The sequence below is a fragment of the Jaculus jaculus genome, chromosome 9, assembly GCF_020740685.1.
Source record: "Jaculus jaculus isolate mJacJac1 chromosome 9, mJacJac1.mat.Y.cur, whole genome shotgun sequence".
In the NCBI taxonomy this organism is placed as follows: domain Eukaryota; kingdom Metazoa; phylum Chordata; class Mammalia; order Rodentia; family Dipodidae; genus Jaculus; species Jaculus jaculus.
In genome coordinates this window covers 137,096,192-137,120,317 of record NC_059110.1, presented here as the reverse complement: position 1 = coordinate 137,120,317, position 24,126 = coordinate 137,096,192, and the positions used below count along the sequence as shown (strand labels likewise).

Sequence of the window (24,126 nt, the reverse complement as noted above, 5' to 3'; positions counted from 1 at the left end):
TGCCCACTGCTGGAACAATGACCCAGTCAGCAGGCTGCAGCTGTCTGGCCCACAGACTGGTCCTGTGATGGCATTTGTCAAAGGTCAGGGGTTTCTCTCCAATTCTCTGCTGGCTTTAGAAGCCATGTTTGGCTGAAAGTAGAAACCACAATCTATAAAGGGGCCCATTTAATCCTTGGAAAGATTAAATGCTACAATTAACCTTTTGCAAAATAATAAAGGCTGGAAGAAGGACGAGAGTGTGCACTTTCAGTTAGAGTGCCAGTGAGGAGTTCAAGGCCAGTGTTCTCTTGCTCAGCTTGACACGGGGGTGACTGGAGGGAAGCAGTGAGAACCCGCTGTTTACAGTGAGGCACCTGGGCTGACACTGGTCGACACTGTGGCACATTTTGACCCTGTGGCTGCACTGGCATGTGGCCTGCCTGTCACTTAGATTCTGGTTCATCCCTCCCTTGGGCCTAGTAAGAAGAAACAAGACCTAAAGTGCAGGCCAGGGCCAGGCCTGCAGCCATCACCTCGGGGATGCACAATAGATGGTGGGGTGACTCTTCTGCCCCCAAGTAAATGAGAAGCAGGACTCTGTCTTTACCAGGTGTGGTGCTTTGAGTCAGGCGTCCCTCATAAACTTAGGTGCTCTAGATGCTAGGTTCCCAGCTGATGGAGATCTGGGAATTAACACCTCCTGGAGGGAGTGTATTGTTGGGGCGGGCTGATGGTTGTTATAGCCAGCTTCCCCATGCCAGTTCCTGTTATCTCCTGTTCCTGGTGTCTATCTGATGTTGGCGAGGAGGTGATGTCCAGCCTCTGCTCATGCTGTCATTTTCCCCTGCCATCATGGAGCTTCTCCTCGAGTCTATAAAGCCAAAGTAAACCTTTTCCCCCATAAGCTGTTCTTGGTCAGGTGTTTTCTGTCAGCAATGCAAACCTCAATGCAACATTGGGCTTGGTCCCTGTGACGTATTGATGGTTGAAAACCGGAGCCATCAGTTAAAACTGCCTCATAGTTAACAGAGTTTGAAACTAGAAAAGAAATAGTCTAGTAATATTATAGAACTTTAGATGCAAATTTAATTTTGCCCATGAAAGACAAAGCAAACTTCAGACACACGACATTCGTACAATGAATGATGGCCTCAACAGATAGCCAGCATTTAAAATAAATGCTACTCACAGACACTATGGAGAACATTAAAAATAATAAATAAAAAAGGTCCATTAAGGGAGGGAAGTGCTAGCATCAATACTACCCACATCCTCCAAAAGAGTATTTCAAGGTCACCTTCACAGCCCCATCACTGGAATCACTGGAGTGAGGGGTGAAGCCTTAAGACTGTGGGCCCTTCTCCTTCAGAGGAGCATCTCCAAAATGTCAGGCAGGTCTTAAATGGCAATGCATTTTAAATTATAATGCACTGCAGAGGATAATGGAGATAAGAAGTTCTCAAGTAAGGCAGACAGATAAGATGGTCTCAGGTGAACCACAGTAATAACCAAGGCTTGATTTATGTTAATTTGTTAATGCATAATAAACATTAGATTACATTAACAAGTAGGTGTTGAAATCAGAGATCAGCAAGCAAAATAAGACAGTAGCCTCTAACTTTTCAAATCACATAGCCTATCAGTTAAACAATCTTTTCAATCTGTCCTAACAATATTTGCTTTTACTTATAAATAATAATACATATTCTAGTACTGCTTCTTTTTCCACCCCCAGTAGGGTCTCACACAAGCCCATCCTGACCTGGAATTCACTCTGTATCCTCAGGGTGGCCTCCCCCTACCTCTGCCTCCCGAGTGCTGGGATTAACGGCGTGTGCCACCACGCCCGGCTTCTAGTACTGCTTTTAAACAAAGAAAACAAGAGAAGAGAAGCAGAACAACAGATGTCAAATAGCTCTAAATCCATATTTCAAAGTCAAACAGATAATTCCTGATGTTTCTGGCCAAAGGTCATATGGTCATCTAAATGTCAACTATCATAAGAGTTACTTCCTTTAATTGTATATATGTAAGTACAATGATTGAGATGGGGAGGTAATATGATGGAGAATGGAATCTCAAAGGGGAAAGTGGTGGGGGGGGGGAGGGAGGGAATTACCATGGGATATTTTTTTTATAATAATGCAAATGTTAATAAAAATAAAAAAAATAAAACGAGCTACTTCCTTTAGCTAGAGAAAGCAAAAACAGAGGCTGGGGAGATGGCTCACTGGTTAAATGTGCTTGCATGCAAAGCCTGAAGGTCCAGGTTCCATTCCCTGGCAGCCATATGAAGCCAGATGCACAACGTAGTACATGTACCTGGAGTTTATTCACAGTGGCAAGGGGTCCTGGTGTGTCCACTCTCCCCACTCCGCCCCCACATAAATAAATAAATATTTTTTTTTTGGATAAACACGTTTATTTGTAAATTTAGTCAACATATATAATTGACCTAAAAACTTCAATAGGATAAATTTAAAAACCACTTGGAAGGCCATCTCTATAAAAGGGATTTCCCCAGGACAGTAACCAGATGTAACCCTGACCCCAAGCCAACTTAAGTGGCAGAGGCCTAATAACCTGGAGCTATGCTCCTCCCCAACACGTTCACACTAAAACTCTGCAAGGAACGTAGAATTCCTTAGAAAGGGATAAAAATAAACAAAACCCCTCAAACCTAGCTATGACACAACACAATGAAAAGCTGCACTAACTAGTTTAGATTAGTAACAGATGCTGGTGTGAATAACTTAAAATAAATAAATATTTTTATTTGTGTGTTTTTTCAAGGAAAACCTTAAAAGAGCCAATAGATAAATAAACAACAACAAAACAAACACAGGGTACCTGCTTGTATGTGAGGTCACTGGCAATATTTCTAGCAATAAAGCATATTAAGAAATACCTGTGGGCTGGAGAGATGGCTTAGGGGGTAAGCGCTTGCCTGTGAAGCCTAAGGACCCCGGTTCGAGGCTCGGTTCCCCAGGTCCCACGTTAGCCGGGCGCACGCGTCTGGAGTTCGTTTGCAGAGGCTGGAAGCCCTGGCGTGCCCATTCTCTCTCTCTCCCTCTATCTGTCTTTCTCTCTGTGTCTGTCGCTCTCAAATAAATAAAAAATTATTAAAAAAAAAACAAAAAAAAAAAAGAAATACCTGTATTATAAAAGCCATACATATCAGGAGGCAGAGGTAGGAGGCTCACCATAACCTTTAGGCTACCCTGAGACTACATAGTGAATTCCAGGTCAGCCTGAGCTGCAATGAAACCCTACCTCAACCCCCCAGGCCCACCCCCCCAAAAAAAAGCCATACATAAAAACTCAGGTGACCCATTACAGGGGCAGGTTATTTTCAGTTAAGTGTAAAACAAAGAAATGCTTTTATGTTTTTTTTTAAATATTTTATTTATTTACTTGAAAGAGAGGGAGAGGGAGGAAGAGGCAGATAGAATGGGCACGCCAGAGCCTCCAGCCACTGCAAATGAACTCCAGATGCAGGTGTCACCTTGTGCATCTGGCTTATGTGGGTACTAGGGAATACAACTTAGGTCCTCAGGCTTCACAGACAAGTGCTTTAACTGCTAAGCCATCTCTCCAGCCCTGCTCTTATATTTATTGCACCAACAAAAAGCCACCCAAGCCTCTCAGCTACACTACTGTAATAAGGTCATTTTCTCCCAATGACTTGTTTGCTCTAATTTCTTAAAATTAAGAACCTACAGAATTGAGATGGGGAGGTAATATGATGGAGAATGGAATTTCAAAGGGGAAAGTGTGGGGGGGAGGGAATTATTATGGGTTTGTTTTATAATCATGGAAAATGCTAATAAAAATTTTAAAAAAAGAACCTACAGAATTGAAATTAAATTTGCTAGAAAAATTTCTTCTCAAAACTAGTACTGTCTTCTCTACAAAACTGCTTTTATTTGCTTATTTTTGGCCATGTTTGGGATAGAATCCAATGCCTTTCAAATACTAGTTAAATACTCTTACTACTGAGCTACATCCTAGCTTTTAATTTTCAGTGACAGGGTCCCATCATGTACCCTAGCAAGCCTCCAGCTGAAGATCCTCCTGGGGTCAAGGGAGGGGAAGGAGGAGAGGAGGGGGCAAGAAAAGGATTAATCAAAATTAAAGATGTCATGAATAAGCTATATGGAAACCTACTTCCTCACTAGCTAATACACATGTTAAAAAAAAGAGAGAGAGAGAGAGAGAGAGTTAGAGCTGGGTGTGGTGGTGCACACCTTTAATCCCAGCACTCAGGAGGCAGAGGTAGGAGGACTGTCATGAGTTCAAGCCCACCCTGAGACAACATAGTGAATTCCAGGTCAGCCTGAGCTAGAGTGAGACCCTACCTCATAAAACCGAGAGAGAGACAGAGAGAGACAGAGAGAGTGTGTGTGTGTGTGTTAGGGCTGGAGAGATGGCTCAGAGGTTAAGGCATTTGCCTGTGAAGCCAAAGGATCCAGGTCTGATTTCCCAGGACAATGTAAGCCAGTTGCATGAGGTGGTACATGTGTCTGGAGTTCATTTACAGTGGCTGAAGGCCCTGGCGTGCCCATTCTCTCCTCCTTCCTTCCTTCCTTCCTTCCTCTCTCTCTCAAATAAATAAAAGATAATTTTTTTAAAAAGAGAAGTTAGCTGGCGTGGTGGTGCACACCTTTAATTCCAACACTCAGGAGGTAGAGGTTAGAGGATCACTGTGAGTTTGAGGACAGCCTGGACTACAGTGAGAACCTAACTCAAAAAACCAAAGAGAGAGTGAGTTGAGTTGGGGCAGCAGAAGCACCGTATGGAAGTGGATAATGTACCCAAAAGCCACAGGTCATTACTAGAAAAGTCAGTGTCTGGGTGGGATCCTTCCAGTGAGTTTTTGGTCAGAGGCTTCTGATGGCCCCAAAACACTACAGGCTATGGCCAAGGCTCTTGGCTGCCCACCAGAACTAGATAGCAAGACCCTACTATTGAAGATTCCACATGCTTGGGCCGCAGGTCGCTGAGAAATCAAGCTAGAACTGAGCTGGAAGTCTCCACTAACTAGCTGTCATGAGCTGGAAAGAGCTATGCAGCCTGCTTGGGGAGAACCATCATCAATGGTCTCAGCCAGCAGTGGACCCTGCAAGTTCTATGGTTGGCCAGCCAGGCCAAATGTACAAATTGTTGCAATAGTGGCATGTATGTCATGGGGGGAAACTAACTGCTGTCTGATTAGATTTGAGGCCTTCTCCATGGAAAGAAATTCATGCCTGGCAGTGAAAACCTAATAAAAAGCCTATGGCTGGCCACTGTGAGATGGGCCAAGCACCAGGGATAGACACCATTCTTCAGTGGCTGCTAGAGCGCCTGGAAGCAAACAAAGCAGGGAGATCAGTGAAGACAGGAAATGGAGAGCCAGGATCCACTGATAAGACAAAAAGATATCTGCCAGACACAAAGTGGCCACAGTATTCATGACCTCTCAGGAGCTGACACTGCCTAAACAAGACCTGCATGAAAGAAGGGAAAAATGATGACATGAAAATAGAAGAGAGAAAGTTAAAGAGGAGGAGGACTGTGAGGAGATTATGATCATGGCATATTGTCTATACGTATAAAAGTTGTCAATAAAAAGTTAAAAGGGCTGTTCCTGACCCCCTCCTCCCACTAGTTAATAATATTTATGTTAACAAAGAGAGGGTTGGCTGGGCATGGTAGTGCATGCCTTTAATTCCAGCACTCAGAAGGCAAATCTCTCCAGCCTTTTTTTTTTTTTTTTTTTTTTTGGTTTGCTGAGATAGGGTCTCACTGTAGCTCAGGCTGACCTGGAATTCACTACATAGTCTCAGGGTGGCCTTGAACTCTCGGTGATCCTCCTACCTCTGCCTCCCGAGTGCTGGGATTAAAGGTGTGCGCCACCACGCCCGGCTCAGCCCTTGTTTTTGTTTTTAAGACAGGGTCTCATGTTGCTCGGGCTGGCTTTGAGCTCCTTATCTTGTCTCTACCTCCCAAGAACTGGCATGCACCACCATGAGCAGCTCAAAATTACTCTTTTATATATCCAAATCAAAGCCTTTATTTTGGGAACCCAATTATTAAAGCAGCCTGTCCTTTTTATTATATAAATCTGTACATGAAAGAAAAGCTTTCCAAAATTCATTTTATCTGGTCTCTGCAATAGTATAAATATAATTTTCATCAAATTTCTAGACTATAACTTTGAAAAAGAGACAGATAATCACTCTGGAAACGACATCCTTCTGATATGTTTTGCTGGTGGCTTATACGTCTGAAATAAGGAATTTTCTCATAAATATAATTCAGCACTGCATCTGCGTCACACACTCAAATATAAATCCAAGAACCTTACGAAATCTTTGGCAAGTTTCTCATTATAAAAAGGTGGGAAAACTGTCATGCAAGAATGGCACTGAATGAAAATAAACCCCTGGCCAAGTGACAGTAGATTCCTAGGGAAGGAGGACCATTCAGTTTGGTTAAGAATGCTTAACTAACAAACCAAGGGTACATGCTCACTCAAGTGTCTCATCCAGCCACACCCAGGCCCACTCATTTCTGGACCTTCTAGCTGGGAACTCCAGAAGAATACTATGCAGAGTGTCCCTATGGAGACACCCTGGGAGTGTGGGCAGACAGGAGGCTCTCTGTCTTGACCCACCGCACCCAGCTCCCCAGGCTTTGCGTCAGGCCCACTTCGTACACTTCCACAGCCGCCCTTGTTTTCTTGCCATTCAGCCGGCTGGATGCTACGTGTTGCTTCTCACCCCCACGCATTAGAGCAGGCTTTGGAGGTGGTCCTGAGGATTTTTTCGGTGGCCTTCGTGGTGGTTCTTATACTCCACACACTACTACCACTGGCAGCCGAGCTCGGGGGGAGGGGAGGGAAGCTGTGCAGCCTGAGCAGCCACACCAGCTTCAGAACGGCCGCTGCCCTGCTGCAAGTTGGCCTTTCTGGATTACCGCCCATATACCCATCCCTGCTATGGCACCATGTTTAACTACAAGTCTCTGCATTGTAGAATGGATACAAAAACTTCCCTGATAAAGCACAGAACCTGACTCCTCTCTGTTAACAGTCACACAGAAGTGAAACTACTATGCTCCTCAAGGTGCTTATGGAGCCAGACTCAGGACTATATGGGCTACAAGCACTTCCCAGGCCTGTCAGTGGAAATCTACACAGCTCAGAGATTGAAATCATGTGGTCTCCTACAACAGTCTATTTTATTTTGTTGAGACAGGATCTCATTGTGTAGCCTAGGCTGGCCTTGAACTCAAGGTCCTCACAATCCCAAGTACTCTCAAATACAGGATCACAGCTGTGTACCACTACCTTCAGCATCTAATCACCTTTCTGGGGTCCCACCAGCTCTCAATATTGCCATACTGGTAATTAAATTTCAATATGAGTTTTTTTTAAATTTTTTTAAAATTATTTATTTATTTATTTATTTGAGAGCGACAGACACAGAGAGAAAGACAGATAGAGGGAGAGAGAGAGAATGGGCACGCCAGGGCTTCCAGCCTCTGCAAACGAACTCCAGACGCGTGCGCCCCCTTGTGCATCTGGCTAACGTGGGTCCTGGGGAACCGAGCCTCGAACCAGGGTCCTTAGGCTTCACAGGCAAGCTCTTAACTGCTAAGCCATCTCTCCAGCCCTCAATATGAGTTTTGATGGGACAAACCAAAGCAACAACCCTGTTTCATAAAGCAACTAAGGCGTAGCTCCTGGGTCACTTCACAGGCATGAACCTGGAGACAGAAGAGACAAGAACTCACCACTAGACCCATGTCTCTCCCCTGCCACTGAGCACGCACCATTCTTTCCCCTTTGACTCCAGGAGGGCAGCTACATGTGCACTGGCGAGAGAGAGAGTGAATGCACATGGGAGCCACTTGTTGAGGGTCAAGCAGCATGTTTCAAGTCATATGAAAGACGAATCATCTTTGCTTGAGAAAAGAAAAAAAATGTTCTAAACCCAGTAAGTTTCAGTATTTTTCTTCATCTTAAAAGATCATTCCACGGCCTGGGGAATGTCGCCTGATTGGCAGAGTGTTTGCCTAACATACACAAAGTCCTGGGTCTGAGACTCAGGACCATGTAAACTAGGCATGGTGGCACATGCCTGGAATCCAGCATTTGGGAGGTGGAGGCAGAAGGATGAGGAAGTTCAAGGTCATTCATGGCTATGTAAAGAGTTTGAGGTCAGCATGTGATGCAAGAAACCCTATCTCAAAAAAAATCACTCCTATCAACTGTAAGCTAGGAATTAAAAAAAAAAAAAACAGTCTTTAGGAATTTCTCTCTTTTTTTTTTTTTAATTAAAGAGGGAGAGAGGGGAGGAGGGAGAGAGAAAGACAGAAAGACAGAGAGGGAGAGAATGGGTGTGCCAGGGCTTTCAGCCAGTGCAAATGAACTCCAGATGCACGCACCACTTTGTGTACCTGCTAGGGCTTGAATGTGAAGTGTCAGCTACAGACTTATATGTTTAAATACTTGGCTACTGGGTAGGAACACTATTTTGAGAGGTGTTAGGTCACAGACAATCTTTGTCATTGTTGTTTTGGTCTCACTGTAGCCCACACTGACCTGGAGTTCACTATGTAGTCTCAGGGTGGCCTCGAACTCATGGCAATCCTCCTACCTCTGCCTCCCAAGTGCTGGGATTAAAGGTGCGTGCCACCATACCTGGCTTTCTTTCTTCTTCTTCTTCTTCTTTTTTTTTTTAAATAGGTTCTCACTCCAGCAAGGCTAACCTGGAACTCACTCCATAGCCCAGGCTAACCTGGAACCCACAGCAATCATTTTAACCTCAACCTCCCAAATGCAGGGATCAAAGGTGTGCACCACCATGCCTAGCCCCAGACACTGTTCCTTTAAGAGGACAGGGTTAGTTCTATGGAGGTAAAGTAGCCACACGCCACTCCCAGGTACAGTGAGAAGAGTTGGAAGCCTGGGTGGTACAGCAGGACCAGATTTATGATTCCTTCTCTCAGCAACTAAGTCACATTCATCCTGTAAAAAGAGGCCTTATCCTAGTTAGAACCCAACCCCCCAAACATCATATAATTATTCTCCCTTGACCACCTTTTTTTTTTTCGAGGTAGGGTCTCACTCTGGCTCAGGCTGACCTGGAATTCACTTTGCATTTTCAGGGTGGCCTGGAACTCATGGCGATCCTTCTATCTCTGCCTCCTGAGTGCTGGGATTAAAGGCCTGTACTACCATGCCCGGCTCCCCCTTGACCATTTTGAGAATGTGCGTGCAGAGTGACTAGCATCAAGAAAGGAATTCCACCTAAACATCCACTTCAGTGCCCCAAGTGAGCTAGCCGACTTTGGGGCTCAGGCTCACCAGGCTGGTATCGTGCACTAGAGCCTCCTGCTCCTGTCTGCTGACCTGCGGCCAGTTGCCTCTTCTCTGCCATCGAAGACCAAAAGGTAATCCCAGCTGCCACGTGTTCCCTCCAAAGTAAATCCTTTCTCCCCTACATTGTTTCTGCCATGTACTTGGTCACAGTGATGAGAGAAGGAATGAATATACTGACTATATCTTCATTCACGTAGGGACCCATGCATTCCTTCAGCAGTTACTCATCACATGCTGTGGTGCTTCCAACCAGATGTTCCCCACAAACTCATGTGTCCTGAATGCTTGGTCCCCAGCTAGTGGCAATTTGGGAGGTGGAGCCTTGCTGGAGGAGGTATGTTTCTGGGGTTGGCTTTCAGGTGTTATAGCCAGCTTCCCCTTGCCAAAGCTCGGCTCACTCTCTTGCTGTGGTGTTCCGCCTGCTAGGGCAGAGGGGATATCCAGTCTCCACTCATGCATGCTTGCCCCTTGAGACTGTAAGCCGACGTTTAACTTTCGTCCCATCAGCTACTTTTGGCCAGGTGCTTTGTCCCAGCAACGAGAAGGTGACTACAACACAAGCCTAATACACAGCAAGTGCTAACATATGGAACTGACCAGATAAACATGGCCTGTGCATTCACGAAGCTTAGTGTCAGACAACAAGTGGAGCTAGCTGTGCTTCTGAAATTTGGGGACAGTACAGGGCTGCGGCTGGAGAGGAGCTGCCCAGCTGAGGCCGTTTTCAATTTGGAGGTCTGGGTAACTGCTTCATCCCAGTGGAACACTGATGGATAAGAGGCATTGCTTCCTGACCAAAGGACTGCACCCAAGAACTCTAACACATAGGACAGGGATTGGCAAACTGGCAACACAGCTGCATCCACCATTGCCCTGTTGTCTATGGCTGCTTTGGATGTATATGGCCTCTATTCCCTCCATGAATGGCTGCAATGAAATCGTATGGCCCACCAGCCTAAAATATTTACTGTCTGACCCTTTAAGAAAAAGCAGGCTGAGCCCTGGGTGGAACTGCAAGGTGAGTAAGGCCTGGACCCCTGAATCAACATGTGAAGGATGTTACCCACACACTGGAAACACCCATAATGAGCTGGCATGTGCATGTGATCAAGAAATAAACTTCCAGTGTTTCACCAATGCTACTGTTAACCTAACTCATCCCAACAGTAAACCACAAGTCCAATGTGAAAGTGGAAAACAGGGTGCCAAAGTTAGACTCCAATATCCTTCCTTCCTTATCACAACATTTGGACCCTAAATTTAATGTCAATGCTGACAGGTGCTTTAAAGCTCCTTATCTTAAAAGGATTCCCAAGAAAATGACCTCCCACTCAGTAAAACTAAGCTCCAACATCATTTTCATTTGAAATCTTTAGCTTACAGCAAACAAAAACTCTCTTCAAATTTATAATAGTGTCCCCCCCCCTTTTTTCCTTTAAAGTAGGGTCTTGCTCTAGCCTATGCTGATCTGGAATTCACTATGTAGTCTCAGGCTAGCCTCAAACTCACAACAATCCTCCTACTTTGGCCTCCTGAGTGCTGGGATTAAAGGTGTGCACTATCACACCCAGTGTGGTTTTTAAAAATATTTTTATTTATTTGCGAGGAAAGAGAGAGAGAACGGGCTTGCCACGGTCTCCAGCTTCTGCAAAGAATTCCAAATGCCTGTACCATTTTGTGCATCTGACTATGTGGGAATAGAACTCAGGTTGTTAGGCTTTGCAGACAAGCACCTTAATTGCTGCACCATCTCTCCAGCCTCTAGTGTCCTTTTTCTGAACAGAGAACCACATTTAACCAAGTTTCTAAAAGCAGCTCTGCACACCAAGTCCAGCTCAGGCTAAAATGTGTCTTTCCTCATTAGTAATGAAACTACTATAAACAAGTTAAGTCCAAAAATGAATTACACTGGTAAGAGATGGCTCCTCCCCATAGTTATTACCAGGATAGATACTTAATCTGACTGTGGTATTTAGAGGTGGGCCTCCAGGAGGTGACCAGGATTAGATAAAGTCATCAGGGTGGAGCCCCACATTGAATTCTGCTGGCTACATGAAGACATGGCAGGACTAGAGAACATATACTTATCTGTGCTCCCTGTCACCTGCCATAGTGCCCTGTGTGCCTTGGGACTCTGCCAGCAAGAGCCATCACCAGATAAGCTCCTCAAGTTTGGACTTAGATCCTGCATCTGTCTCTGCCTCCACATGCTGAAATTGCAGGTGGGTGCCACCAAAGACAGCATCTTTTTTTTTTTTTTTTTAACTTTTCTAGCTTGTAGTAATATATGATTAGCAACAAAAAACAAGACTAAGATTTATTTCTTAAAAGAAAAGTTGGGCTGGAGATATGGCTTAGCAGTTAAGGTGCTTGCCTGCAAAGCCAAAGGACCTTGGTTCAATTCCCAGAACCCACATAAGCCAGATGCACAAGGTGGTGAATGCATCTGAAGTTTGTCTGCAGTGGCTTAAGGCCCTGGCATGCCCATTCTCTCCTTCTCTCTCTCTCTTTGACTCTTTCCCTCTCTCAAATAAATACATACATAAATAAATAAAATTTTCTTTCTTTTTTTTAAAAGTCTTGCCTGCATGGCTGGGAGACCTTGGGCAAATGGAACCTCTCCTGTCTTCCATTTCTTCATGAGCACATACCCTAACTGAAAAGGCTTGTGATGAAGATTGAATGAGACCATATACCCAAACGCAGCCAGTTACTATTGCTTCAATCATCAGATCAAAATGACCGGACTGTCATAACATTAAAATCCCACAATGGCATCCTCCAGGTAGTTGGCAAAATATTGACATACAGCACTGCTTGGATCAACACTGAAGAATAACTGTATTAAAACTAACATCTTTGGGGCTGGAGAGATGGTTCAGCAGATATCAGTATTTACTGAGCTAGCAATAGAGCCTGAATTCAAGCCTCATCAGTCAAGCAAAAAGCTGGGTGTGATCACGCATACCTGGAACCCCAGTGCTGGGGGAGCAGATGCATGTATACACACCATGCATGTGCGTGTGCATACCCACATATACTAAGACTGCACACTCATGTGGGGGGGATTAAAATCTTCCAAGACAAGTGAGTGCTCAATGGTTTAAACTGAATTCCACAGTCAGTAGCACTGGCATCAACCTCAGCTCACTTCCCTTTGTTGGCATTAGCACTGACTCAGCGGAGCACATGTAAACCAGCTAAGTCGTGGCCCCAACTCTACCAAAACATGGAGCCACCTTGCATGATGAGTCACTCTTGCTCCACTTCATGTTAATGCTAAGCTAAGAACATCACACCCTCAAGACCCAACATCAGCTTTCCTTAGAAAAGAAACAGTCTCATGACATATCACTTGTGAAAAATAGAAAAAAGGTCAGGTTGCAAAATATATGATCCCATTAAATCAAAAGCAAGGGTGGGTGGGTATGCATATGTGTGATATAGACTCATCCAGCTGAAGATGGTAAAAAAAAAAACAAACAAACAAACCCAAAAGTAGTATATTAAATCATTAATTGTGTAATTCCCTTCCAGTGGCTTAGGCCTGGTGGCGTGTGCACACATGCGCACAGCTCCAAGGAAACTAAATTCTTCTCATACATCTCCTACCATGGCAGCAAGGGCTTCCAAGTGAAGATCCAGGTTGAATTTCTGCAGAGAAATATCATGGGGAAAGAAGGGGCACACAACAGGCTCCAAATGACTTGATTTAATGGCAAGGAAACTTGAACCAATGACCATAATTCAGAGCTCAGGATCCCTCATGTGTAAAACTTGAAGCATCAAATGCCTTTTGTTGATGTGAAGTTAATTTTACAACATATATATATATACATATATATATATATGTGTATATATATATATATGACAATTCTATGTTTGTTCTGAGAATCTCATGAAGCATACATAGTAACTAGGAAATTTTAATAGCATAAATAGAAATTCTGATACATTTATCCTGCACTCTGACAGATCATGTCATGCACCCACCAGAAGGCCCAAATGCCATCTGACATGCACAGAAAGGTGACATTTTTTTTCTAGCCCACATCCCTCTGTGCACAAAGAGAAGACAGCAGCAAAGACCACCCGCTGACATTTATTTACTGGCCTCTTCCTTCTTGTCTTCTCTTGCAACTGGAGCATTTAACCTGATTCCAGGGGCTCAAAAATACTGTACTACAACAAGCACTTAGCAGGCAGCAATCCCTGGCAAGCTTACAGACAGACCTAAACAGGAACTGGATGTGTCGCTTTTCTAGGGCCATGAAGAATTCCAGAAAACTACCAGGTGAATTAGCAAGTGTGAGCTACAATAAGCTAAGTCTTTTGGCTTCCTGAAACAGACTCCCAAATTCTTTTTCCCCCCAAATCTTATTTATTTGCAAGCAGAGAGAGAGAGAGAGGAGAAAGAGAGAATAAAATGGGTTCACCAGGGCCTCTAGCCACTGCAAATAAACTCCAGATGCATGAGCCACTTTGTGTGCATCTGGCTTTTTGTAGGTACTGGGGATTGAACTTGGGTCATTAGGTTTGGCAGGCAAGTGCCTTAACCACTGAGCCATCTCTCCAGCCACCCCCTCCCAATTCTTAAAAAACAGTCCTGTTGCAAAAACCTTTAACAACCAGCCTCAGAATTAAGTCAGCTCTACTTACTCCCCGTGCCTGCCCGCAGGTAGAAGCTTACCTTCAGAACTTCAGGTTCTTTGATGTCCAAAGATCTGGTGTTCCAGTGTTGCAGAGCTTTACGTGACTTGTGATATCTGTGAGCACTTGGTGGTGTAAAAAACCAAATCGTGCAAACCGCAGTCATGAACCCCAGGCCCATGCCCAGGAAAAGCCCGCTCATGTAGTAGGGGAGAGGGAGGATGAGGTACGCATAGACACACATTATCAAGAAGCCCAATGTCTTCACGGGTAACTCTGGGTGCGGCGTGGCTTCATCCGCCTCATCCTCACTGTCCAGAACCCCACTATCATCCGCAAGCACCTCGGGCTTGAGGGGGACATCTAGGGGCTTATCAAGCCTTCCCTCACCCTCAGACTCCAGCTCAAAGTCCTCCGCGTACAGCTCACAGAACTCTTCATCCTCTTTGCTCACTAAGGCAGACAGAGAACATTTCTCAAGAACAAGAGAACTTGTTTTCAGGCCTAGATCCTTCAGACTGCTCGCCTGGGAACCCTTCACTTCCACCTCTTTCACAGGTTCTTCGGTGGACTTGGGGTGGTCACCCCTGGGGATGTGGGAGTCACTGCTGTCACCATCTCCCTCAGAGTCACACTCCTCTTCCTTAATGCTGTAGTTGTTATTGCTTTCCAAGTGCCCATTCAAGCTGGACAGGTTGGAAAGTTCTGAAGCACTTGAAGATAAGGCTTTGGGCCTATGGCTGCCACTTTCTTCTCCCATGATTTTGCTAAGGAGCTGAAAAGGCTCATAGATGACTTCTGAAAGGCGTCGTTTAGTGTCTTCGATTTTCGCCTCCATTTCGGGCACTTTGAAAAAGGAGCGTGTATCGGAAGGGGACGTCAGTGGGGAGGAAGGAGCGGTTTTGGAATCACCACCTGTGTTCCGTGGCTGTGTGAACTGCTTGAACAGGTGCAAATTCAGCTTGGAGTCAGGTGGTTTGTAGGACACGGTGTCCGGGTCCTGTCGAGAGGTGTCTGTGGACAGGGACTTGACCAGCGTCTTCATCAAATGCCTGTGCCTTGGGGGGTGGGGAGAATCTCTTGGCTCCACCTCAGTTGACAGGGACTTCACCAAGCTCATGAAGGGCTTTGTGCTGGAGAGGGTGGAGGACGAGGCACTGGACGAGAGGACAGGAGACTTGGAAGGAGAGGACAATGGGGAGGAAGAATTGGTTTTCTGCTCGGAAAGGGACGACACACTGGGAGAGCTAGCTAAGGGCACCGACGAAGATGTCCCTGGGGACAGAGCCGGTGGCACTGTACTTAATACTTGCACTGCTGGAGCAGAAGACTCCAGCAGCTTTACAGTGTTCTCAGACATGGGCAAAATGGCAGGGGCCTCAGACCCAGACCGTCCATCTGCCAGGGCAGGTGAGGCAGCGGGGCCTGTGGCATCATGGCCACCCTGTGGCTCAAGATACAGATCCTCCTTGGCTTCGAGCCCCGTTACAATGCTTTGGTCATCTAGCCCCTCCTGAAGATACTCCCTGAACTCCTCCTCCTCTTCCTCCTCCTCCTCCCCGGATGCTGAGAAGTGAATGGCAATGGTGTCTCGGGACACAGACCTCTGCACGTGCACTTTGGGGGCTGATGGTTTTGGCATGTCAGTGGTTTTCTCGGCATGGCGACCATTCAGACTTGTCATCGCCAGCTTCCCAAGGGCTCAGGCTCTACGGAAAACAGAGAGAAAAGCAGGAGTCAGAGAGGGGCTTCTCTGTAGGAGGCACTGCCATGCGTGGATCAGTGTGCGGATGAAGCCCAGCTTAAAAGGCAATTATGCTTTTACTGGGCAGAGGTCCACTGTTTCTCACTTTGGAAGGTTTAATATTTTAATTTTTACTAGGTAAGTTCCAGTTAGGCATTCTCTTTTATAGAGCACACAACACAGCAGCGTTTTAAATGCCAATCTGCCTCACTCCACAACATCTGAAAACTGTTTCCCTCCTTTTAACTGGTTCATTTCTACCAACACTTCTCTAGAGTGAAGCCTGAAGCACTTGCACAACAGTTGTCACCAGCAGTCCCCAGGATACATGGCAGCATCTGGTGCTCCAGAGGCTCTCAGAACAAACCCTTAACCCGTGTCTTGAAGCTGTAAGATGCTAACCCAGGAGAGGTGCTGCTTCCCCTGCAATTCTCACACAACACTCATACTCTCTTGCCACTGCCTATAAGTGGCAAAACACCTACCCACGTGTGGAAGTCTGTAAACTAATTACCATGGCCTGTTGGTTTCTTTGCTCTCCAATGGCAGGTACCATCCGGCCAGAGTATTTGGGCAGCCATGAAGACACTACTATGTTCTGAGGCTTCAGATAAAAATACCACACTGTAAACTGAATCCATTATTCAAAAAAAAAAAAAAAAAAAACAACACCCATGAAATGTCAATGCTGTAGCCTATGGCCAATCTAGAACTCTAATGAGGACTGCAGCGACAGGTGTGGGGCCATCTCTCTGCCCTTCTGGCTAGAGAGAAGGTAGATACTTGAGAGCTGTAAAACAGAAGATGCCAGGCTCACCTGTGACATCCAATACATGGCATCTCTCCATACCCACTTACTGCCTTTTAGCCTGGTACTTACTACACAGCCCAGGCTGTCCTCAAACTCATAACCTCCTGCTTCTCAGTGCTTAGACTGCAAGTGTGTACCACTACACCTGGCTGGCTACTTACATTATTATTACTGGGCCTCATGTCAGGCCTCACAAGATGGAATTCTACAAGTGGACAGAGATGCCAACAAAAGAGCCAAGATGTGAGTAGATATGATCAGAATATATTACATACAAAATTGTCAAAAAATTAAAGTAGTAAGCATGGTGGCACATACAGCTCCAATTCTCAAATTGCTATCTGCTGGGGATCAAGCATTCAGAACATATAAGTTTATGGGGAAAACCTGAATCAAACCACCACACCAGGAATAATTCAGTTTTCTGCCACCAACTTTTATAAGGGTAAATAAAAAAGAAAATTATAGAGGCAATTCTAAAAAAAAAATTGGTGCTAGAGCCCCCATGTGGTGGCACATGCCTCTAATTCCTGCACACAAGAGGCAGAGGTAGGAGGATCACCATGAGTTCAGGGCACTCTGAGACTACATAGTGAATTCCAGGTCAGCCTGGGCTAGAGTGAAACCCTACCTCGAGAAACCTAAATAAATAAATAAATAAGTAAATAAATATGGCACCACCATAGTGCTTAGAAGAAGTGACAGAGGAGTGCTCAGCACTAAAAGATCTCTATCACACCTTCCAAGGCTAAGGGTCCATTGCGGAAGAGGTGGCAGAAAGAATGTAAGAGCCAAAGAAAGGGTAGGACTCCTTACAATGCACTCTTCCAGACACAAAATGGCCTGGACAACCTATGACCTCAAAGTGCCTGGTACTACCTATAAAAGACCAGTAAAGTAGGAGGAAAAGATGATGTTGTCAAAATAAAAGAGAGACTGATTGAGAGGGGGAGGGGATATAATGGAGAGTGGAGTTTCAAAGGGGGAAGTGGGGAGGGATGGAATTACCATGGGTTATTGTCTATAATTATGGAAGTTGTCTACAAAAAAAATACATACAAGTAGCTAACATACATGTGGAAAAATAACACTAATTATTAGGGCAACGAAAATTAAAACTACAAAATTACTTTACACCCAGAAATGGCTGCAATGGAAAAAAGAAAAGTGTTAGCAAGGATGTAGAGAAATCATGTATACTGTTGGTGAGGCTGCAAAACAGTCCAACTACTAAGGTAGTTACTCAAATAGAAAGCAGAATGGTAAGCCAGGTGTAGTGGTACATGCCTTTAATCTCAGCACTTGGGAGGCAGAGGTAGGAGGATCACTGTGAGTTCAAGGACACCCTGAGACTAGATGGTGAATTTGAGGTCAGCCTGAGCTAGAGTGACACCATACCTCAGAAAGCCAAAAAAAAAAAAAAAAAAAAAAGCAGAATGTTGACTGTTACCAGGGTTGGGAGAGAAGGAAATGAGGAGCTTAAAAAAAAATATATATAGGGCTGGAGAGATGGCTTAGCGGTTAAGCGCTTGCCTGTGAAGCCTAAGGACCCCGGTTCGAGGCTCGGTTCCCCAGGACCCACGTTAGCCAGATGCACAAGGGGGCGCACGTGTCTGGAGTTCGTTTGCAGTGGCTGGAAGCCCTGGTGCGCCCATTCTCTCTCTCTCCCTCTATCTGTCTTTCTCTCTGTGTCTGTCACTCTCAAATAAATAAATAAATAAAATTAAAAAAAATATATATAGAATATATATGTATATACATATACATATACATATATATATATATATATATATATATATTTTTTTTTTACTTACTTGAAAGAGAGAGAGAGAAAGAATGGGCTCACCAGAGTCTCTAGCCACTGCAAACAAACTTCAGATGCATGCGCCACCTTGTACATTTGGATTACATGGGTACTAGGGAATTAAATCTGGGTCCTTATGCTTTGCAAGCAAGTGCCTTAACCACTAAGTCATCTCTCAAGCCTAGGGAATTGTTATTTAGTGGACATAGAGTTTTCTAAGTGAGACTGGCTGCACAACAATTTGAACTGTTGAACTAAACTACTGTACAGTTACTACTGAGATGTATAGTCAATGGCTAAGATGATAAAACTGTTACTTCAATTTGAAATTCTTCTTTACATATATAATTAAAATAATTTGGTGGGCTAGGGAGATGGCTCAGTGGTTAAAGGCACTTGCTTGCCAAGCCTGATGGCACAGGTGCAATTCTCCAAAAAAGCCAGATGCACAAAGTGGCACATGCATCTGAAGTTCGTTTGCAGTGACAAGAGACCCTGGTGTGCTCATTTTCTCTCACCCTGCTTTGCAAAAAGTAGAAAAAAAAATAGGGCTGGAGAGATGGCTTAGCAGTTGGGGTGCTTGCCTGTGAAGCCTAAGGACCCATGTTCTACTCTCCAGATCCCACATAAGCCAGATGCACAGAGGTGAAGCAAGCGCAAGGTTGCACATGCCCTGTAGGTGGCGCAAGCATCTGGCGTTCAACTTCAGTGGCTGAGGCCCTAGTGTGCCAATTCTCTCTCTCTGTGTGTGTCTCTTGCTCTTAAAACAGAAAATCAAATTTAAATTTCACCCATTAAAACTCTCCTTTTTTTTTTTTTTTTGTTTGCCAAAGTAGGGTTTCACTCTAGTCCAGGCTGACCTGGAATTCACTATGTAGTCTCAGGGTGGCTTCGAGCTCATGGTGATCCTCCTACCTCTGCCTCGCAAGTTAAAACTCTTAATGAAATAACTTAATATTTTGAATTATTTATGCCAGCTCAAACTTCAAATAGCCAGGCAGGATGGCTTATGCCTGTGCTCTGGGCACACTCGAGGCTGAGACAAGAAGATTGTCAGTTTGAGGCTAGCCTGGGAAACACATGAAGTTCCAAGTCTGTCTAGGTTTCATAGTGAGACAGTGTCTCAATAACAAAAACAAAAACAAAGTAAAACAAAATAATACACCTACCAGACATGGTAGCACACGCCTTTAATCCCAGCACTTGGGAGGCTGAGGTAGGAGGATCGCCATGATGTCAAGGTCAACCTGAGACTACAAAGTGAATTCCAGGTCAGCCTGGGCTAGAGTGAGACCCTACCTCAAAAATAAAAACAAAAACAAAACAAACAACAACAACAACTACTACAAGAAACAGCTGGAGAGATGGCTTAGCAGTTAAGGCGCTTGCCTGCAAAATGGAAGGACCCAGGTTCTATTCCCCAAGACCCACGTAAGCCAGATACCAGGGTGGTGCACATTTCTAGAGGTCGTTTGCAGTGGCTGGAGACCCTGGTGCACTAACTCTTTCTTTCTTCCTCACTCTCACTCTCTCTTTCAAATAAATAAAAATAAAATTAAAAAACACACACCTTGTGTTGTTCTTTAGTGCTTACACTTCAGTGTGGTGAATTCCAAGATAACTGATGTGAATGCATCCACAGCTCCACATACTTAAGAGGAAACAAACCAACCCACCAACTTGGAGCCAAATCCTTTCTGCGCCTTGGCCTTGGCCAGTGATGTTCCTGGAAAGCAGGACATCCTGCCTGTTTTTCTCCATCAAAGCTACTGTCCCTGAAAAGGAGTTTGTCTCAGTAAGATGGAGGAAATTTCTAATAAGTGTTTACCACTCCAGAATTTATATAGGATTCTTTATTCCATCCAGTCTACAGATAAGAAACAAATCAATGACTTCCATCTGACATGAGCAGCAACAACAAAAAAAGCCAATACAGGCTTCAAACAGGAGCCAGTTGTCTTCCCTGTTGTGAGCTCCACAAGCTATCAGTGGAATCAGAGTGGAATCAGAACACCAAAACATCAATAAAGCTTACTGAATTTCCAGATACCCCAAAAGGGTTAGCAATCATCAAGCCATGAAAAAATCAATCAACAATAAATCAGATTGCACAATGAGAAATGAAGAACTATTTCAGACTCATTGTTGGCATTTATTAACAGAGATAATAGCTTTTCTGAATCTGCACCCCCACCCTTTGGTTCAATTTTCTAATAGCCTCTCTTCCTACCTCCAGCTATATTTGTATTCCATCCTGGAGTCCTACACCAGGGCCATGAAAATGCTTTAACAAGCAACTCCATTATCTCGAGCACACCTGCTCAGTGCAGCCTTCCTAAACCAAATAGTCCTGCCGCTCCTGCGCTAGCTTAAGGCAGAAGGGAACAAGCCATTTTGACTGACAACGGAACTCGCCTCCAGACAGCACAGTCCTGTGGAATACTAAGAGGAAAGTTTGCTCTCAAATGGTGTCATTTCTCAGGAACATCCCTAATTCATCAAGGTCATCATCAAATTTGTTTTTGTAAAATGGAGCTTTCTACACTGTGCTGCCCCTGAACATGTGTGCATTTAAGCATCTGACATATGGAAGTACTGCCTAGTACCTTGAGCTATATCAGTCAAAAGTTTTCATTCAAAAACTTCTGGCAGAGGAAAAAAGCAAGCTGTGTTTTCTTACAAAGGATGCCTTGATGCCTCTCTGTGTATTTTAAATTGGAGTTGATTTTGAAAAAGGGGAATGAAAGAGGCATAAGAGCAACTTTCTGCCTTGGTGCCACATAGAATATTGAATCTGGTCACCAGCAGCCATATTAGAAAAGCAGGTCTGATTTGATCTAAAATCTCAAGCACATCTTAACAGCCATCTCTTGATTCATTTAAAGTCAATGAAGCAGCTGTTCTAGTTTGTTGATACTATGCCTCACAAATATATATATGTATGTATAGCTAGCCATGGTAGATAATGAACTAGTACTGGCCTTAGCTTCACTTAAAGAAAAAGACAAGATTCAACTGTTAGTGTGAGCAGTCCTCCAAGACTTTTAGTCCTGGATTGGTAGAAACTTAGGAACTCCTTTTCCATTAAATTAGGTTCCTAAGTGCCATAGTCAGCTGCTGGGATGAACTTCCAAACCAGGTACACTTTATGGGAGGAACAGGATTTATTGAAGCTTACAGATCCATGGAAGTTCCATCATGGTGGCAGAAGCTGGCCCCTTTCACAGGTCCACACAGAGAGAAATAGCACCACCAGCACCAGAAGGGAGCACACTCCAGGAACCCCAGGCAGAACTCAAGCAATCTGCATACCTTAGGCTGGAATTCAGATCTGTCCCCTAACACACCTTAGGGCTGGACCCCAGAATGCACCCACAGTGACACCTCCTCCAGCCAGGCAGCTGAAAATCTATTAAGTTACAACCTTGAATAAAACTCCTGAATCTATTGGGGGAAATCCATAACCACCACACAAACCCTACAACCAATGCCTCCACCCACGCAGGAAGATCCACACCACCACCACCTGGCACACAAGGCTTACACTGATAATAAACCAGCAGGGCCACCCTCCCACCACTGCTGGAAAAGTGCCACATCCCGGAGTAACAGGCTCAAATGTGTCCCTTATGATTAGAATTTCTCTTTATAGCCTGGTGTGGTGGCTCACGCCTGTAATCCCAGCACTTGGAACACAGAGGTAGGAGGATAGCTGTGAGTTCAAGGCCGCCCTGAGACTACACAGCGAATGCCCGATCAGCCTAAACTAGAGTGAGACCATAGTTTGAAAAACAAACAAACAAAAAATTCTCCTTATAGGTCACTACATGTTTCTAAAAATGAAATCAGATTTAACTCACAATAATGCATTCAAAACTAGGCCACACCTCCAGCACCACCATACCTGGTCTGTAGACGTCTATAAAGCCAGTGCCATGCACTGGGGTGGAAAGGGAACCTTAGAGACAACAAGTGGACATAGCAGAATGGCACTGAGATGAGGGCAAAACCTCTAGAGTAGAACTGAATACTCAGGCTAGACATGATGGCACACACCTGTAGTCCCAGCACTTCAGCGGAACAGGCAGGAAGAGCAGGAGCTTGAGGCCAGCTTCTGCTACAGGAGACCTGACTCAAAAACCAATCAAGAGCTGAAGAGATGGCTTAAGGCACTTGCATGGAAAGCCCAAGGACCCAGGTTCGATTCCCTAGTACTCATGTAAAGCTAGATGTACAAGGTTGTGCACACATCTGGAGTTTTTTTGCAGTGTCTAGAGGCCCTGGTGTTCCCATTCTATCTGCCTCTCTCTCTCAAATAAATAAAGTATTTTAAAACAAAAACAAGTAGGGGCTAGAGATATGGCTCAGCAGTTAAGATACTTGCCTGCAAAGCCTAACAACCCAGGTCCAATTCCCCAGTACCACATAAAGCCAGATACACAAAGTGGTGCATGAATCGGGAGTTTGTTTGCAATAGCTGGAGGCCCTGGAGCACCCATTCTCTCTCTCCCTGCTAGGAGTGGTGGCACATGCCTTTAACCGCAGCACTCAGGAGGCTAAGGTAGGAGGTAACTTGCTTTAAGTTAGAGGCCTCTCTGAGATTACATAGTGAATTCCAGGTCAGCCTGGGCTAGAGTGAGACCCTACCTTGATAAACAACATCAAAACAAAACAAAAAGAGCCAAACAAGCCAGGCGTGGTGGCGTACGCCTTTGATCCCAGAGCTTGGGAGGCAGAGGTAGGAGGATCGCTATGAATTTGGGGCCACCCTAAGACTACATAGTGAATTCCAGGTCAGCCTGGGCTAGAGTGAGATGCTACCTTAAAAAAAAAAAATCAACCAACCAAAATAAGTATAGTATAGTTTCCTAACTATAGCTTATCATTAGCTCTTCCCATTTTGTCCTCAATAGCTCTGAACCACCTGGAGCTATCAAGCAGGGTTATAGGTAGTGAGAAAGGTGCTTATTTACTTATAAGCAAAGAGAAGGAGACAGAGAGTGGGTGCTCTAGGTCCTCCAGCCACTGTAAATGGTCTCCAGACATGTATGACTGACTCTTTGAGCATCTGGCTTTAAGTGAGCACTAGGGAACTGAACCCAGGTCATTAGGCTTTGCAGGCAAGCATCTTAGCTGCTTAGCCATCTAGCCCCATTTCTTTCTTTCTTTCTTTCTTTCTCTCTCTCTCTCTCTCTCTCTTTCTTTCTTTCTTTCTTTCTTTCTTTCTCTCTCTCTCTCTCTCTCTCTCTCTCTCTCTCTCTCTCTCTCTTTCTTTCTTTCTTTCTTTCTTTCTGATTTTGTGAGGTAGGGTCTCACTCTAGCCCAGGCTGACCTGGAATACACTATGTAGTCTAAAGGTGGCTTCAAACTCATGTCTCCTCCAACCTCTGTCTCCCAAATGTTGGGATTAAAGGCATGTGCCACCATGCCCAACAGATTTTTAAGCTTTATTTTGAAATAATAATAGGCTCAGGAAGTTAGGTGAATGACAAAAGGCATATTCACCTTAAAAAAATGTCCTTTTTGGGCTGCAGAGATGGCTTAGCAGTTACGTGCTTGCCTGTGAAGCCTAAGGACCCCGGTTCAATGCTCGATTCCCCAAGACCCAAGTTAGCCAGATGCACAAGTGGGCACATGCGTCTGTAGTTCGTTTGCAGTGGCTGGAAGCCCTGGCGTGCCCATTCTCCCTCTCTTCCTCTCTTTCTCTCTCTCTCTCACTCTCGCTCTCACTCTCAAATAAATAAATAAAGATAAAACAAAAAAAA

General features: G+C 44.7%; 1 protein-coding gene across 5 annotated transcripts in view; it reads right to left on the bottom strand.

The window, feature by feature from the left end:
• Tex2 (testis expressed 2) overlaps positions 1-24,126 on the bottom strand; it is a 135,953-nt gene that overhangs the window by 63,632 nt on the left and 48,195 nt on the right. For all 5 annotated transcript variants that reach the window (XM_045158290.1, XM_045158292.1, XM_045158291.1 and 2 more), the window contains exon 2: positions 14,043-15,711. In XM_045158290.1, coding sequence (XP_045014225.1) covers positions 14,043-15,686 — 1,644 coding nt within the window. In that variant the 5' untranslated portion in view covers positions 15,687-15,711. The remainder of the gene's footprint in view (positions 1-14,042; positions 15,712-24,126) is intronic.